Genomic DNA, 19,504 nt, shown 5'->3' on the forward strand with positions numbered 1-19,504 from the left:
TCTATCATGTACGCCATGTTATGTACTCGTCCTGATGTCTCGTATGCTTTGAGCATGACGAGCAGATACCAGTCAGATCCAGGTGAAAGTCACTAGATAGCGGTCAAGAATATTCTTAAGTACTTGAGAAGGACTAAAGAATATTTCTTGATATATGGAGGCGATGATGAGCTAGCTGTAAAGGGTTACAGTGATGCCAGCTTCCAGACCGACCAAGATGATTATCGATCGCAGTCAGGGTTCGTGTTTTACATAAATGGTGGTGATGTGAGCCATTGCACGTTATCTTGGAGCCCCGTTCAACGATCTTCGACTGCCAAATCAACTCCAGAAGCAGAGAATCGGATTCGAAGGCCACTCGTCGTCATCGGATAGGCATACTTTCTCTTCCACATTCTATTTGAAGATTGTATGTTTATTTACATCATGTCTTTGAGCGTCTCTCTGATACTTATGGAGTAGATCTTCTGTTCTAGGAGTAGGGAGTAGTTGAGGGATGGTTTGATGTAGAACTCGTCTATCTATTTGCGTTGGATGATCTTACATGCCTTATTTCAACCGCTTGTTGTTTGATTGCCTAGAACTAGTCGACCTCGCATATGAGTTGTCTTTAGAATGTACACCTAAGGGGCCCTAGTAACAAGGGTAACCCGTTCACGGACATCTAGGGCACTCTCTTGAAAGGAGAGGCAAGTTCTCCTCAAGGGAACGAGAGACCAAGCAAATCTCTTAACTGCTATTCTTCACTTACCAATTAGGATCATTTCCTCTAGATTTGCTGAGGCGCCCTAGTGACAGGGGTAAACCGTAACAGGCTTTCTTAGGGATCTTATTCCTCTTGGTGTTCTGGAAGAGTTTGAAACAGGACACAGTAGCTGATTCTACGACAGAGGCCGAGTATATTGCTGCATCAGAAGCAGCAAAGGAGGCAATTTGGATCCGCAAGTTCATTACCGAGCTTGGGGTGGTTCATAGCATAGCTGATCCCATAGAGCACTATTGTGACAACAATGGAGCAATAGCATAGGCTAAGGAACCTCGCTCACACCAGCGGACCAAACACATACTACGACGCTTCCATCTCATTCGAGATATTATCGAGAGAGAAGATGTGAAGATTTGCAGAGTACCCATAGAGGCTAACATCGCAGATCCCTAGACCAAGACTTTGGCACAGAGAAAGCATGATGGTCACACTAGGTCATTAGGCCTTAGAGCCTACACTAATTGACACTAGTGCTAGTGGGAGATTGTTAGTTAGAGCCCTAGAGCCAATCATTTGATGATTGTTGTATGGACTCGTTGTATCATATTCTTGTATATAAATAAAGACATTTGCTTTTTGTTATTATACTTACTTGTATTGGTGCCAAATAACTAAGTATAATAGCATCCTTGAGTAGAAGGTTCTTACCTATATCAATCGATTGGTTGAATCGATAGTGAGATGATATAGGGAACACTACCCTTAATCATTCCTAGTCAAGTATTAACATTCAAGGACAATGTTAATGCGACGAGACTAGCATGTAGGTCAGCTCGATGACTTGATCTCATAAGTCATGGATATAGAGATATCAAGTTGACACATGGGTATGCATTGGAGAATGTATACTGAATGACCCGCCATGAGAAAGTATTATGGATCGTTATATGAGTGTCATATACTTTCTCATGTGGCTATTAGTATGACTACTAGTCCTTGGACCTGAAGTCACCATGGTTCCCTACATAAGGAGTTACATACTTTGGCTTCGTCAAACGTCACCCGTAACTAGGTGGACTATAAAGGCGATTACTGGGTATGTAACAAATTATGTGGAGGGATGTGGGTGATGTAGATGGGATCTATCCCTCCTATATGACGGGAGTGACATCGATATTCTTGATAGAGTGAGACCACTAAGTGCATGGTCATGCCCAAATGAGTCAATATGAGATATTGAGCTCATTTGATTGAGTGAGTCTACTTGGAGTTCAAGATTTAGATTGATTAGAGGATGACGCGGTCTATGCCTCATATTGATCAATCTAGATGTCTAGGATAAAAGGACACTTGTCATATATTGTGAAGAATCACAATTAGTAGTCACAAGGTGATGTTGGATCTCAACATTCTTATAACTTGGGTAGTAATGATGTGTTGCTAGATACCGCGCATTGCCAATGTTATAAGAACCTATAGGGTCACACACAAAGGGCAATTAGATGGAGATTAGGTTCATTTGATGAACCTAAAGGATTAGGTCCATGTGATGAACCAAATTGGATTAAGAGTAATCCAAATTAGACTAATTGAGTTGGACTCAATTTGGTTCATGTGTTAAGTGAGTCTAATTTGGACTTAGATTCATTTAATTAATTTAATTCAATGAATAGAGATTCATTAAATTAAAATTGACTTGAACCAATGGTTAGATTAGATCAACCATGGGAGAGTAGTGGTCAAGTTTGACTTGACTTAAGAAGAAGATGAAGGATCAAGTTTGACTTGACCATTTGCCACCTCATTGGTGAGTTGGCAAAGAGTGGGCCAATGATGATGCTCCACATCATCATGGTTGCTTAAGTGGGATGTCACCTCATGGGAGTTACCAAGAGTTGTGACTCTTGGCATTCCATGGAGGTTATAATCCCTCTTAATGTGGTCGGCCACATGAATTCAAGTGTAAGTTTCATTTTGTGTTGAAACCTCCTTTTTCCTCAAGCTCTCAACCTCTCTCCCTCTCCTCCTCTTTGGCCAAAACTTTCAAAGGTGCTAGCACACCTTTTGTTTGATTTCTTCATCTCTTGCTTGTGTGGATACACATAGAGGAGTATCTACTTTGATACTCTCGAGATCCGGTGAACGTTGGACGAGCGGGATTAAGCGAAGGGCTTCGCATCAAGAGTAAATTCTTATCTTGTCGATCTAAAGTAGATCTAGGCTTAGAAAATTCGTACGTGAAAGTTTTTACGTAAATTTAATCTTCGCCAGGATCCGGTGGCATGGGAATTTCGGGGTTTTCGCAACGCAAAAAGCGGTTTTTGCGGCCCGAAAAACCCAACAGTTTCTATTCCGTGATGCGCTCGGTTTGATTCAAGGTTTCTGTGAGATTCTTGCTGCGGGTTGTGGTTTCCTTGAGGTTCATGCTTGGGTAAGTGATCTTCGTGATGTTCTTGCGTCGGATGGTGGTTCTAAGGGATTTCCGCAAGGTTTTTGGGCTTTTGATTGAAATCGATGTCGCTTTGCTTCATGTTCTGTGCCACCGAAAATGTTGTAGTTTTGGAGTTCTTTTACCATTGGGTTGTTCTTCTTGTGAATCTTGCGGTGCTCGCTTGCTGGTGAATGAGTTTGGATTTAATTTCCTCTGTGTCGTGATGTTGCGAGTTTTCTGTGTGAACCCTGTTTGCTTAAATGCCTGGCCGAGATGTTAATTAGTGGAATAAGTCGTGATTTGAGTTTTCTGTGAAGCTCTGGGTTGGGTGTTTTGATCACTATGATGTCTTCGAGTCGATTTTGAGGTTGATTTGCTTTCTGCTGGGGTTTTCGTTTGGTTTCAGTAGGTGGGTTCTGTTTAATGATTTGTTATGGGTCGTTGGGTTGAGTTGGTTTCTGTGTTGATTTCTTTGGTGTTGCTGGAATTTTGAACCAGATTTGGAGTCGTAGATTCGATTTCTATGTTGTGATGATTCCTAAATTTTCTCCGAGTAACTGTGACCTGGGTATGGTAAGTTTGATTGTGGTGATTCTTGAATCTCTATTTCGTGGGTAGATCAAATAAGATGAAATATGAGTTCAATAAGGTTTTGGCTTCTCGGTTTGGTATCAGATCTTGCTACTAGGTAGGTGTTATGGTGGTGATTTCATTTTGGTTTGGAGCAGAGTTGATAGTTTGCTGGTGGTCTTTGGGTTAAATGAATACTTTGCTTTCTGAAGGATTTTGGGAGTTCCTGCTGTGTTTTTTTTTCCTATGTTAATCCCTACTGTGATTTTCCTGCAATGATTTCGATGTGGGTTTCCTTAATCACGTTAGCTTGGGGATTTTGGAAGGTTTTGTGACTTCAATAGGTGCATTGCTTAATCATGTGTATCTTGGTGTTTTGGAATCGATTTTGTGATGGTTTCGACTGCATGTAACGGTGTTTAATTATCTTTCTGTGCGCGGCTTGGGTTGAATTCTGGATTTTTTTTTTCTGGAGTCATGTTTTTAGATGGTAAAGCTCGGATTTCCTTGTGGTTTTGGAAGCACTGGTCGGTTTTAATTTGGACAAGGATGTAGTACTAAAGTCCCGTTGTTTCGTGTTGGTGTGGATTTAATTGGTAGGATGTTTTATTCCATGGTAGGCAGAGGAAATTCGGATTCAAACTGATGCCATTTTTATGTCTGCGCATGGTTGTAGTTTGTTGATATGCTCTTTGTTTAACTGTGGATTTTGGGAATTTAATTGGGAGACTGGCAATGTAATTCATTCGTAGATTTGTTGGTTTTGGGCAGTTTGGGTTTTGGTGTAGTATGGGAAAATTAAGCTTGGTTAATGATGATCATGTTTTCTTACTTGAGATAATTGTGAGTTATGTTAGAATTCCGTTCATTGTGATTGGTGTAGAATATGGTTTCACTCCTCATGAGGTATTTGAATTTTCTTGCAGCAACTCAATTTTCCTTGTGGATAATTAGGATCGGATTCCGATTTTTATTGCATGAATGGGCTTAGGTGCTAAATTTAATTATGTTCTATACTACTACTGTTCATGTTTAAATTGCAATTGTGATGTACATATCAAGATTATAGTAAATGGATTTATGAATGGAATGGTAAATGGATTTATGAATGGAATGGTAAATGGATTCATAAATGGAATGGATTATAGATAATAGTACAATGTAGATAGGTTATGTTATCTTATGTAGCGAATAGGATGAGTATGAGCATATGTGGTAGTAGTACGGGATGGGTGACCAGAGATGAGCTCCGGGGAGGGTCCATCCAAACCTGACTGATACTGGAATTTATGTTAGCTTCGGCTATATGACTGCATATTCTCTAGGAGGTACCTCTAGGTTCATGGGACTATTGATGGGCTCTAATTGTGGTTACCCGATATGTGACATATTCACCCTATTAGCTACGTAGGATCACTTGTGCATGGTTTACCTTTCTTTGTTGCATCATAATTAGGTTATGATTTCTTATTTATGAGACCCCTAGTTGCTATTTCTGTTATCTCATGGATGTCCTCTTATACATATTGGATTGTGCTTACTGGGTTGTAGACTCACCACATTTATATTACAGGTGAGGATGACTTCCAAGATATGCTGGAAGGCCCACGGACGGAGTAGACGAGGAGGTGGGATGGACACATGGTTCTGTCCGTTGTCCGGGAGTGCAGTGCATACGGGATCTACCGCGAGAGATTTTCATTTTCTTTGTCATTCGGGTGGGGAATGTTGAGTGGTTATTGTTCTTATCGATACACATTTGTTGATACAGTCTTGTCTATTGGTTATGATAGTTCCCTTATGGTTCTGCAATGTGATCATTCAAATCGTAGTTGTTGAGAGAGATTGGTAAAAAAAAAAAACTTGGGATGTTTCAATATTGTTCAGATAGCTCTTTTTGTTGGTACAATAGACCTCCAGGGTTTTGATGTTTGTTTATCATTATATTTAATAGAGTTTAGTCAATGTTGACCTAGCCAAGGAGAAGTCTAGTCAAGTCAATACTAACTAGATGACTAGCAAGCGAGATGTCCTAATTAAAGTTAGGCAAGGGAAAATCCTAGAGGGAGGTAACCCTAGGTAATGAGAAGTCTTAGAGAAGTGAACTCTAAGCAAGGGAACCCTAGGGGAGTGAATCCTAGGTAATGAAAAGTCTTAGAGGAGTGAACTCTAAGCAAGGAAAAAACCCTAGGGGAGTGAACCTCTAGAAATAGAAAGGTGGGCCTCTGACATTAAAAGCAAGATTTAAGTTGACACTCGGGCCACATAAACTCTCCATTGTAGATTGGCAGATGAAGAACTCTACTGGGTCAGACCTTTAAAAGCTCCAAAGACTTATGGGACAAGTTGGTAGAAATTCACGAGAAAATCTACGCTTTAAAGGAAAAAAAAGAATTCTTAAGTTAACTAATATATCTAACAATAAAATGCAGTACATTGAATCATCCTCTAAAGAATCAGGCATGGAGAAACCAAAGAAAAGAAGCTTCATGGCACTAACTATTGGGATCTATTAGCAAAAAAACTTAAACATAGTGGAAATTGATCCCTCTAGAGATCCATGTAAATGCAGAACTACTCTTACGACTACTATAGCGAATAGGATTATTACCTTTGATGCATGAACAAACCCTCAAAAGTCTGCTAGTCTGGCCAATCTTAGCGTGATCAGATTGTCCACGCCTCTATGGTATCCACACGAGCACGTCCCTTGTTTTATCTCACAAACTCAGGAATTGGAGAGTCTCACCCAGCTTCACCTTTTTACTAGAGATGGCTATTTAAGGTGGTAAAAACAAAAGGCTAACTCTTCACCTTCTTTGCCCTCTTTAAAGAGATGACTATTATGGCAAAAAGAAAAAGCTAAATCTTCAACTTCTCTATCCTCTTTAAAGAGAAGGCTATTAGTATTTCTCTTAGAGGGCTTAATAGTTGGGTTGTGTTGGGTTTTCCGGGCCGTAAAAACCACTTTTTGGGTTACGGAAACCCCGAAATTCCCATGCCACGGATCCGTGCGAAGATTAAAATTTCGTAAAACTTCGAATATGAGTTTTCTAACCTAGATCTAAACTAGATCTACAAAGGAGAAGAGCTTTACCCTTGATGCGAAGCCCTTCGCTTAATCCCGCTCGTCCAAAGTTCACCGGATCTCGAGAGTGTCAAAGTAGACACTCCTCTATGTGTATCCACACAAGCAAGAGATGGAGAGACCAAACAAAAGGTGTTCTAGCACCTTTTTAGGGTTCGGCCATGGGAGGAGAGGGAGAGAAGAGAAGAGCTTGAGGAAGAAGATGACTTGAATGAAAAATCAATTCAAGCTTGTAACTCCACAAAAGTGGCCGGCCACCTTCAAGTGAGTGGTTATATACTCCATGGAATTTCAAGAGTCAAAAACTCTTGATCTCCCTCATGAGGTGGCACACCATGAAGTGGTTATGATGATGTGGCACATCTTCATAAGCCCACTTAATGCCAACTCACCAATGAGGTGGCAAATGGTCAAGTCAAACTTGACCCTTCATCTTCCTCTCAAGTCAAGTCAAACTTGACCACTTCTCTCCCTTGGTTGATCTAATCTAACCATTGGTTCAAGTCAATTTTAATTTAATGAATCTCTATTCATTGAATTAAATTAATTAAATGAGTCTAAGTCCAAATTAGACTCACTTAACACATGAACCAAATTGAGTCCAACTCAATTAGCTCAATTTGGATTACTCTTAATCCAATTTGGTTCATCACATGAGCCTAATCCTTTAGGTTCATCAAATGAACCTAATCTCCATCTAATTGCCCTATGTGTGTGACCCTATAGGTTCTTATAACGTTGGCAATGCTCCTAAACTCATTTAGAAGCATAAGTAATGAGCGGTATCTAGCAACACATCATTACTACCCAAGTTACAAGAATGTTGAGATCCAACATCACCTTGTGACTACTAATTGTGACTCCTCACAATATGTGACATTGTCCTTCTATCCTAGACATCTAGATTGATCAATGTGAGGCATAGACCGTGTCATCCTCTAATCAATCTAAATCTTGAACTCCAAGTAGACTCACTCGATCAAATGAGCTCAACATCTAATGTTGACTCATTTGGGCATGGCCATGCACTTAGTGGTCTCACTCTATCAAGAATACCGATGTCGCTCCCGTCATATGGGAGGGATAGATCCCATCTACATCACTCACATCCCTCTACATAATTCGTTATATACCCAGTAATCGCCTTTATAGTCCACCCAGTTACGGGTGACGTTTGACGAAACCAAAGTACATAACTCCTTATGTAGGGATCCATGGTGACTTCAGGTCTAAGGACTAATAGTATACTAATAGCCACATGAGAAAGTATATGACACTCATATAACGATCCATGATACTTTCTCATGGCGGGTCATTCAGTATACATTCTCCAATGTATACCCATGTGTCAGCTTGATATCTCTATATCCATGACTTGTGAGATCAAGTCATCGAACTGACCTACATGCGAGTCTTATTGCATTAACATTGTCCCTGAATGTTAATACTCGACTAGGAATGATTTAGAGTAGTGTTCCCTATATCATCTCACTATCGATTCAACTAATCGACTGATATAGGTATGAACCCTCTACTCAAAGACGCTATTATACTTAGTCTATTTGGCACTAATACAAATAAGTATAATAACCAAACAAATGCCTTTATTAATATACAAGAATATGATATACATGAGTCCATACAATCATCAAATGATTGGCTCTAGGGCTCTAACTAACACCTATAGGGTCACACACTTAGGACAATTAGATGGAGATTAGGTTCATATGATGAACCAAGAGGATTAGATTCATTTGATGAATCAAATTGGATTAAGAGTAATCCTAATTGGGCTAACTTGAGTTCGACTCAAGTTGATTCATGTATTTAATGAGTCTAATTTAGATTATGACTTATTAAATCAATTTAATTTAATGAATTAGATTCATTATATTAAGTTGGCTCGAATCAAATGGTTGGATTAGATCAACCATGGTAGAGATTGGGTCAAGTTGGACTTGACTAGAGAAGGAAGACCAAAGGTCAATTTTGACTTGACCTTTTGCCACCTCATTGGTGAGTTGGCATTAGGTGGACCAATGATGATGTTCCACATCATCATGGTGTGCCACCTCATGGAAGTTACAAAGCCATTTTCTTATTAACTCCACATTAATTGCATTTAATGGGGAGTTACTCTTGTGAAGAAAGTGGCCGGCCACTTTGTGAATGAAGGTGAATTGATTTTCATTCAAGGGTGGTGCATCTTCTTCCTTCTTCCTCTCAAGCTCTCCCTCTCCCTCTCCTCCTTGCTTGGCCGAATCTCACCAAGGTGCTAGCACACCTTTGTGTGAGGTTTTCTCCACCTACATGTCCGTGTGGATACTTCTAGAGGACCGGCGCTTGACGGTCTAGAGATCCGGCAACTCCTTGGACGAGCGGGATAAGCGAAAGGCACGCTTCGAAGGTATAACCCTTATCTAGTGTAGATCTAAAGGTTTTACAAACTCGTACAAGAAAAGGTTTTTCGAAAAGTTTTGTTTACGAATCTTTGCACGGATCTACGGCTTTGGGTGACTCGGGATTTCCGCGACGCGGAAAAGCGGTTTTCGCGGCCCGACAAACTCAACATTGAGGTGTCTCAAAGCGATTGGGGACACCCTCGCACGGATAGAAACCAAAGCTCACGAAGCTGATTGAGTCTAAAGTTTACAAGATTAGTTTTGAGATTGGAGGCACCTAGGATGGGGTTGGAGGCTGCCTCAACACTCAATAAAGGACCTATTCAGCTAGCAGAAAGAATAGAACTCATTAATAAGCTTTAACAATCCTTCTGTTGCTCTAAATACTTGAAATCTATTGTGCTACTATCGTGCTACTACTCTGCTACATCTGGCCACTGCTAGTAGACCTAACACTAACCTACGAGAATTCCACTTTGACTTCTTACTGTTGGTAACAATTTAATTAAAGTAATTTATTTTATTACTAAGGCAGTGCAGATTTATTACATTGTCCTACTTTTTATTCTTGTACTCGACTCTCTCTTTCGACAGTTTCGGAAGAGATTTTTAGTGGATTGTTTATCGATACGGTCCGAGGGATTTGTTAGTTAGAGTCCTAGGGCCAATCATGAGATGATTGTTGTATGGACTCATTGTATCATATTCTTATATATAAAGGCATTTGTTTATAGTTATTATGCTTACTTGTATTGTTGCCAAATAACTAAGTATAATAGCGTCCTTGAGTAGAAGGTTCTTACCTATATCAATCGATTGGTTGAATCGATAGTGAGATGATATAGGGAACACTACTCTTAATCATTCCTAGTCAAGTATTAACATTCAGGGACAATGTTAATGCATTGAGACTACCATGTGGGTCAACTTGATGACTTGATCTCACAAGTCATGGATATAGAGATATCAAGTTGACACATGGGTATGCATTGGAGAATATATACTGAATGACCCGCCATGAGAAAGTATCATGGATCGTTATATGAGTGTCATATACTTTCTCATGTGGCTATTAGTATGACTATTAGTCCTTGGACCTGAAGTCACCATGGTTCCCTACATAAGGAATTGCATACTTTGGCTTCGTCAAACGTCACCCGTAACTGGGTGGACTATAAAGGCGATTACTGGGTATGTAACAAATTATGCAGAGAAATGTGAGTGATGTAGATGGGATCTATCCCTCCTATATGACGGGAGTGACATCATTATTCTTGATAGAGTGAGACCACGAAATGCATGACCATGCCCAAATGAGTCAATATGAGATATTGAGCTCATTTGTTTAGAGTTAGTTTACTTGGAGTTCAAGATTTAGATTGATTAGAGGATGACACGGTCTATGCCTCACTTGATCAATCTAGATGTCAAGGATAGAAGAACAATGTCACATATTGTAAAGAGTCACATTTAGTAGTCACAAGGTGATGTTGGATCTTAACATTCTTATAACTTGGGTAGTAATGATGTGTTGCTAGATACCGCTCATTACTTTTGCTTCTAAATGGGTTTAGGAGCATTGCCAACGTTACAAGAACCTATAGGGTCATACACAAAGGGCAATTAGATGGAGATTAGGTTCATTTGATGAACCAAGAGGATTAGGTTCATGTGATGAACCAAATTAGATTAAGAGTAATCCATGAGTTGGACTCAATTTGATTCATGTATTAAATGAGTCTAATTTAGGCTTGGACTCATTGAGTCAATTTAATTCAATGAATAGAGATTCATTAAATTGAAATTGACTTGAATCAAATGGTTAGATTTGATCAACCATGGGAGAGAAGTGGTCAAGTTTGACTTGACTTGAGAAAGAAGATGAAGAGTCAAGTTTGACTTGACATTCACTTGACCAATGCCATGTCATTGTGACTTGGCATAGGGCCGGCCAATGATGATGTGCCACATCATCAAGGCTACTGGTATGCCACCTCATGAAGGAAATCAAGAGCCTTGACTCTTAATATTCCATGAAGGTATTAAATCTCATTGAAGTGGCCGGCCACTATTATGGTGGAATGAATTGATTTTTCATTCAAGGTAACTTCATCTTCTTCCTCCTTGCTTTCTTCTTCTCTCCATCTCCTCCACCTTGGCCGAAACCTCCTTGAGTGCTAGCACACTTAAGAGGTTTTTCTCCACCTAATCGTTCGTGTGGATACACATAGAGGGGTGTTCACTTGACACCCTTGAGATCCGGCAACCTTGGACGAGTGGGATAAGCGAAGGGCTTCGCATCAAAGGTATAAACACCTCTTCCTTGTAGATCTAGTGTAGATCTAGGATTAGAGAAACTTGTACACGAATTTATTTTTAATCTTCGCATGGATCCGGTGGCATGGGACTTCGAGGTTTCCGCAGTGCAAAAAGTGGTTTTTGCAGCTCGAAAGTCCCAACAGTGGTATCATAGCCACGTGCGAAAGCGTGTACGAGTTTCATTTTTATTTTTATGAAAAACATTCAGATCTGTAAGTTTCTGTATATTTACAATTTTTATAGATTTTATGGGTATTTTTCTCGTATAGGCGAAGCAACAAGTGTTTGGACACTTGTAGACTTCGACTACCGAGAAAACCTTTCTGAAACGGCAAGGTTTCACCCAAATCATTTTGGGACAGCGGCTTAAGGCGCTGTAAGATCATCGTAGGACACTCGTGATATTCATTTCACGAGTAGGGGTGCTGCCCCTAACCCCGCAAGGGGCATTGTCCCGCGATCGTGCCCGAAAATTGCTAAATAGGACCGCCGGTAAATTTTGACTCATAAAATTGTAATAGTAGTAAAAATTATAGAAATTTATGGAAAATATATAATTTAGAATTATGTATAATTTTGTGATGGTCATGGCCCAAAACCCCAATTCGATTGGAAAAATTGTATTGTAATCACTACAAGAAAAACCCTCATAGACATCAGTGGAACAACAGCGGTTTTAAGCAAAAATTGATGTCTTTGAGTATTTTACACCGGTTTTTTCAGAACCCGGTGTCTATAAGCGCAGATTTTCGCTCATGGACATCGGTTTTTTAAGCTGATGTCTATGAGCGCCTTTTTTCGTTAATAGACACCGATTTTAACAGCTGTTTTTAAAACCCGGTGTCTATGATAAAATAAAATAATTTAATTTTCCCACTGGTACTTAGCCGAAATTTGCAACACTTCACTCTTCCCTCCAAACCTAAACCTATATCGCGCCGTCCACCGTATACCATCGCGACGCCACCACCACTTTCCTCCTCGCCTCATCTCCCTCTTCCCCTTCCTAGATCTGCGAAAGATGGCATCTTTTTCATGGACGGAGGAGGATGTGCTGCGGTAGCAAGCGTTTCGCCAAGGAGCTCGCCTCCGCCTTGCCGTTTTCCGACCTCCACCACGCAATCCAATCAGCCCGTGGGATCTGGTTCAACAAGGTCGCACCCTTCTTCTTCCATAATTCTATCTTTATATTTGCTTTTGTTTTCTTTAATCCGAATCTCTTATTTCTGCCCCGTTGTTGTTTTGGTGTTCTCGTGGAGACCTCCCTACGCGTCTTCCGCCGCCCCCTTCTTCTTGTAGCCGCAGCAGATTCATTGTGACCCCATCATCGAACACTTCCTCCTCCTTCTGCCTCATCACCGCAGAGCTCGCCATTGGACGCGGAGGTAAATACACCGTTTCAGCGGGCTTCATCATGCTCTGCCCTCCTATTTCCATCATTCGCCCACTGCTCGGCACGATGTTGCCGGACAAAGTATACGGATTCACAAGCGATTGAATTGGATTACCTGTAGGAAAATTTCCGGACGCCATGGTCGAGTCGGGGAAGTAATTCACGAAGCCAGCGGATGCCTTACACTTCTGCCAAGAGTAAAAGTCGGTGCTATCCGCGAAATTGCGGAAGTAGGAAGTCACCGGTGAGTTGTTCGACGAAATGTCACCGTATTCCGGGCAGTAGATCGAGAAGGCACTCCTGCTCAGGTTGCTGTGATCGTTCTCCTGCGTGTGATGTGAGAATGAATTTATGTTTCCAGGCACGGATTTTAGATTCGGAAGTGAGGTGAGGAAGCTTGGCTCGGGGGCCGGCGACAGCATATGCTCTTGTTGCTGAGTCTGGAAGAGATTCGTCGGCGTCTTCATCACCAGACCGGAGAAGTACGAGGGCAAGGGAGCGATTGCGGTGGAATTCATCAACCCCACCTTCTGCAACAAGGTTGACCCGGATGAGGATCCGGAGATCACTGGAGCTTGGAATTGCTGGCTTGTGTTGTTGTTCATGAAAGATAAGCTTCCGAGCATTGGGATGGCGGTGCTGGGGTTACTCTTCTGCCCAGTCTCAGTTAGGGAGGCCGATGTGTTATCCAAGAAATCATTTTTAGCTGTGGAATTTGCTTGGACAGATGCCTTTTCCCCTGTTCCATAGAGACACATGTTTGTCAAAGAACGATTTGTCGACCCAAAGCCAGCTGATTTCTCTGTCGAATTCATCAAGGAAAAGGAAGAACCCAGACATAAATCGATGACCGAGCCATTCTCTACTCTCAATCCGTCGATGTTATGAGCCGATTTCTTGCGGCGCGATGGGGTGTGGCCGGACTTCTTGAGCTCGTAGTTGATGTTATGAGTGCGCATCTGGAGTTGCAGATTCTGGTCGCGCTGGAAGCCCTTGCTGCACACTGTGCAAATGTACCGACCGGTGGCCAGCGGATCCTCCGGCCGCAGCGCCACCACCTCTGCACTAGGATCTGGTAATCCAAATTTTTTGTTTTGCCATCAATTTTAATGGCCAGCAATTTTAGATGATCATATAGACACCACATACGTTCACACAAAAATGAGAAAGATATTATATGGTTCATTACTAAATCTAATATGCAGTTTGAACTTTAAAAATCCTAAATTTTTGCATGTATTACTAAATTTGTATGAAGCACAGTTAAATCTTATTGTTCTACTTGCTATTGTCATATACATACAAATTAGTTACTGAGTGAACATTAAATAGCATTCTGAGTTAGTATAGACATGTCAAAAGTAAACACAGAGACTCAATAATAAGATCTTCTGATCTTGTGCAATACCACCGCAGCCCTTACCAAAGTTGGCTGACATCTTCAGACTGGATAGATTTATTTTAAACAAGAAAAATTCATGCATAGAGCTATGGTTTTTGAGCATTCAACTTATATTTGCTAAATACCCCAATATAGGCTAAATTCAATAATCAAACTTAGAAAAAACTTGGTTTATTTTCATCATATAAGTTCAACTTTTAGCACATATTAATCAATATAATAGCATTTAATATTGACTCAAAATCAGATTGCACAGTTGGACAAGATAATAGGTATCAGAATTCCTACCTAGACACCCTGCTGGCCTGGTTGTTCTTTTCTCCTTTTTAGATGGGTTACGATTTGGTTGGTCATGGTTGCCTTGGGCTAAGCTGCCTACAGTAGAAACCCTTCTTGGCATATCTTCCTTGTGTGTAGCTAGGGCTGCAACCAGAACAATCTGATATCCATATCATAAGAGAAGAAAAATATGTGCAGAAGTAAAAGCGTGCATGTTTGATCAGCATTATTGCATTGTATTTATATCTGCATCTATAATGCTGTTATATACGGAAACATTTGCATTAAATAAAAACATGAAAAACACAGTGAGGAAATTGGAACTGTGGGTTAATTATTTCTATGCATTAATGATTTATTTCTTCTCCAAAAGAATGGGGTATTGGAGTTTCCTTTGGATTCAAGAATGATCTGCACACTGAGATTTGCCCATATTTAGGATTATTGTTTTTGTCATTATACTGATGAAATAAAAAATGTTTATGAACAGAGAGATTTCTTTGTTGACTTTGGGTCTCTCTCTATATTTATATGTATAACCATGCGTGTCTTAGATTAATTGTTTGTACATTCAATAAAAGCAACATGTTTGAATTACACAGTCAAATTATGTGCAATAATATAAGAATTAACTAAGATTAACATGTTAAATTAGGAATTGTTTGGATTCATTATGTTGAATGGCACTTCAATGACTCATCATCTTGATAAAACTTCTTAACCTGAACACTGCAAGCATGCTCTAAAAGAAACTGAACTGTACATGGCAATACATGTCAAATGTTAACTATAATCAATGCTAATTATGAGTTGTCAAGGGGAAAATCCAAAAATAAAAAATTCTAGCTAACTTGAATCCCTTCATATAAACATATCGTACCAATCATATATCTGAAAGAAATAGCACATGCAATAAAATTTGACTTCATATCCTTGTTAACAACCTCATCATTACTTATGCTTCATGTTTGGTCTTGTTCTTTTTTGTTATACTACAACTGCTATCCATATTGGGCCTCCAATATATCTATCATACCATACAATAAAGATCTGTTTTGATACTAAAATTACTAGCCTTGATTGAATTAATGTTAGTCATAAACAGTGCATGTCTCCTACAAAGGAAACTGAATTAAGACATGGTAATACTAGTATACAGTAGGTGTTGTTAATACGAAATATGAGTTGTCAAGGAGGAAAAACCAAAGAAGAAACTTAATTTTTGGCTAACTTGAATCCCTTAATAGTTAATACAAACATAAATCTGTATATATCCTAAAAGAAACAACACATGCAACAAAGTCTGTATATATCCTTATGTTAACAAAATTATTATTTCCTATTTTTCATGTTAGATGTTGTTCTTGTTTTGCTATGACAACATCCATATTTAGTCTCCAATATATCTACGATATCACACAACAACGTATTTGCTTTGGCTAAAACAGTAATGCAACTCTAGATAAAATACAACTTGGTGGAAAGGAACTGACACTATAAGTTTACAAAAGAAATTACCTTAAACAGTGCCTTTAATTTCCCTTGTAGCTAAAAGCACACATAACATTGGATAACTGGCTTTAAATCTTGGTTTGTATAATGATAGTATGATACAAATCTAGGTGTGTATATTAATTCTCATCAATGTCTATTAGTAGATATATTTTTTAAAAAAATTGTTTTGTTGTATGATAAGTTGCGATAGGGGATTAATTTCTCATTGGCAAAGAGAAAATGCTACATATATATACCTGAAAAGCGATTATATCTCTTAAACCATCTTTCAAGAAAAGGAAAAGCTACCAATGTCTCTCAAAGCATACTCGACCTGAAGGTCCAGCCACAAGTGTGCAAATATTCTCTTCAAATAATGTGTTTGTGCTAATGCTATGAGCTTTCAATTCCTTATTAGGAACCTTAATGACATATTTTGTCTGCAAATAGTGAAGAGTTTCATTGTCTTACGAAATCTAAAGATATTTCTGTCAAATTGGAAGAGTGGTTTGCACCTGCATAGACTCACGCCCATGTTAATGTGAACAAGGATACCCTCATTTGTAACGACTCAATTTTCCTCATTAGGAGTTTGAAAAGTTCTTAAAAATATTTAGAAATGCTATAGAAATATTCTAGAGATTTTTAGAAATTTTTAGAGTATTTTTATGTAATTTTTGGAGTTCGTAAGAAGTTAAAAAAAAAAGAAAAAGAAAAATGTAGAAGCTGGGTTTTGAACCCAAGAACTCGGACTTGACCCGAGTCTTAACCGAACTCAGCCAACCAACTGGTCTGCAAATGTTTTGTTTGTTAGGATCGACGGTCGCGGCTAGAGAGGGGGGGTGTGAATAGCCGACCCCAAATTCGCGTTTCTTTCTACAAATCAAGTTAGCGCAGCGGAAAAATAATAACAGAAACGTAAATGGAGAAATCAAACCTCAAACACGATGATGTAACGAGGTTCGGAGATGATACTCCTACTCCTCGGCGTGTCCGTAAGGTGGACGAATTCTATCAATCCGTCGGTGGATGAGACCTCGGAAAACCGGCTAATAAAACACTCCTTCTGGGTGGAGAAACCTCGCCACAAAGTCTCTTGCAACAGCAAGATAAGTGTACAAGAAATACAGCAGCAAGAAGCAAGAACAATATGAATGTAAAAACAAACACTAGCTTGCCTTCTCGTTGACTGTTGATGAAGCAGCAACTTCACGGATGCCAACCACAGCAGCAACTTCCGTTGGAAACCCAGTCGAGGGAAGCTCACACGAAGCTTCAAGCAGAGGAGAGCTCAACAAAACTCAGATCGCAAGGAACAAGAACCAGCAAGCTCTCTATAGAAGACTCTACTGTAGAGGCATTTATATGAACCTGCGAGGAGGAAGAAGACAACACAGAAATCTAGTCGTTGTGTCGCAACGGCTAGACCTGGACCGATCAGGCTTCACCCTGATCGGTCCAGAGATGCTCTGATCGGTCAGGGGACCGATCAGGCCCTATGCTGATCGGTCCCCAGACCGATCCCAGCTCTCTTCTGTGATATGGTTGCGAGCCCTGATTGTTAGTTAGAGCCCTAGAGCCAATCATTTGATGATTGTATGGACTCATTGTATCATATTCTTGTATATTAATAAAAGGCATTTGTTTGGTTATTATACTTATTTGTATTAGTGCCAAATAGACTAAGTATAATAGCGTCCTTGAGTAGAAGGTTCATACCTATATCAATCGATTAGTTGAATCGATAGTGAGATAATATAGGGAACACTACTCTAAATCATTCCTAGTCGAGTATTAACATTCAGGGACAATGTTAATACAATAAGACTAGCATGTAGGTCAGCTCGATGACTTGACCTCACAAGTCATGGATATAGAGATATCAAGCTGACACATGGGTATGCATTAGAGAATGTATACTGAATGACCCGCCATGAGAAAGTATCATGAATCGTTATATGAGTGTCATATACTTTCTCATGTGGCTATTAGTATGACTATTAGTCCTTTGACCTGAAGTCACCATGGATCCCTACATAAGGAGTTATGTACTTTGGTTTCGTCAAACGTCACCCGTAGTGGACTATAAAGGCGATTACTGGGTATATAACGAATTATGCAGAGGGATGTGAGTGATGTAGATGGGATCTATCCCTCCCATATGACGGGAGTGACATCGCTATTCTTGATAGAATGAGACCACTAAGTGCATGGCCATGCCCAAATGAGTCAACATTAGATGTTGAGCTCATTTGATCGAGTGAGTGTACTTGGAGTTCAAGATTTAGATTGATTAGAGGATGACACGGTCTATGCCTCATATTGATCAATCTAGATGTCTAGGATAGAAGGACAATGTCACATGTTGTGAGGAGTCACAATTAGTAGTCACAAGGTGATGTCGGATCTCGACATTCTTGTAACTTGGGTAGTAATGATGTGTTGCTAGATACTGCTCATTACTTATGCTTCTAAATGGGTTTAGGGGCATTGCCAACGTTACAAGAACCTATAGGGTCACACACTAAGGGTAAATAGATGGAGACTAGGTTCATTTGATGAACCTAAATGATTAGGTTCATATGATGAACCAAATTGGATTAAGAGTAATCCAAAGTAGGATAATTGAGTTGGACTCAAGTTGGTTCATGTGTTAAGTGAGTCTAATTTTGACTTAGACTCATTTAATTAATTTAATTCAATGAATAGAGATTCATTAAATTAAAATTGGCTTGAACCAATGGTTAGATTAGATCAACCAAGGGATAGAAGTGGTCAAGTTTGACTTGACTTAAGTAGGAAGATGAAGAGTCATGTTTTTGACTTGACTTTGACTTGACCAATGCCACATCATCAAGGCCTCTTCATTTGGTCAAGTTTGACTTGACCAAATGCCACCTCATGGGAGTTACCAAGAGTTGTGACTCTTGATATTCCATGGGGGTTACAAGGTTTAATTTGGCCGGCCACTTTGAGTGTAAAATGATTGTTTTATTTTTCATTCAAGGCTAATTGATTTTCATCTTCTTCCTCTTGCTCACAATTCTTCTCTCCCTCTTCTCCTTCTTGCCGAGACCTTGCTTGAGTGCTAGCACACTCTAAGGTTTCATCTCCATCTCTTGCTTGTGTGGATACAAATAGAGAAGTGTCTACTTTGACACTTTTGAGATCCGGCGAACCAAGGACAAGCGGGATTGCGAAGGGCTTCGCTACAAAGGTATAAATGGTTTATCCTTATGTAGATCTACTGTAGATTAAAGTTTTCAAACTCGTACTCGTATTTTCGTTCGGTTTTACCTTGCACGAGATCCGTGGCTTGGACGATTCGGGATTTCCGCGACGCGAAAAGCAGTTTTCGCGGCCCGAAAAACCCAACAGTGGTATCAGAGCCACGTGCAAGGCTTGTACGAGTTTGTTTTT

General features: G+C 39.8%; 1 protein-coding gene across 1 annotated transcript; it reads right to left on the bottom strand.

The window, feature by feature from the left end:
• Positions 1–12,722: 12,722 nt before the first annotated feature.
• LOC122004339 lies at positions 12,723–14,348 on the bottom strand. Its single transcript, XM_042559245.1, has 2 exons — positions 14,333–14,348; positions 12,723–13,981 (listed from the first exon to the last, which is right to left on the bottom strand). Exons 1-2 carry the CDS (start codon positions 14,346–14,348, stop codon positions 12,723–12,725), a joined length of 1,275 nt encoding a protein of 424 aa, XP_042415179.1.
• Between the last annotated feature and the right edge of the window lie 5,156 nt (positions 14,349–19,504).

Source organism: Zingiber officinale, chromosome 7B, assembly GCF_018446385.1.
Source record: "Zingiber officinale cultivar Zhangliang chromosome 7B, Zo_v1.1, whole genome shotgun sequence".
Classification (NCBI taxonomy): Eukaryota; Viridiplantae; Streptophyta; class Magnoliopsida; order Zingiberales; family Zingiberaceae; genus Zingiber; species Zingiber officinale.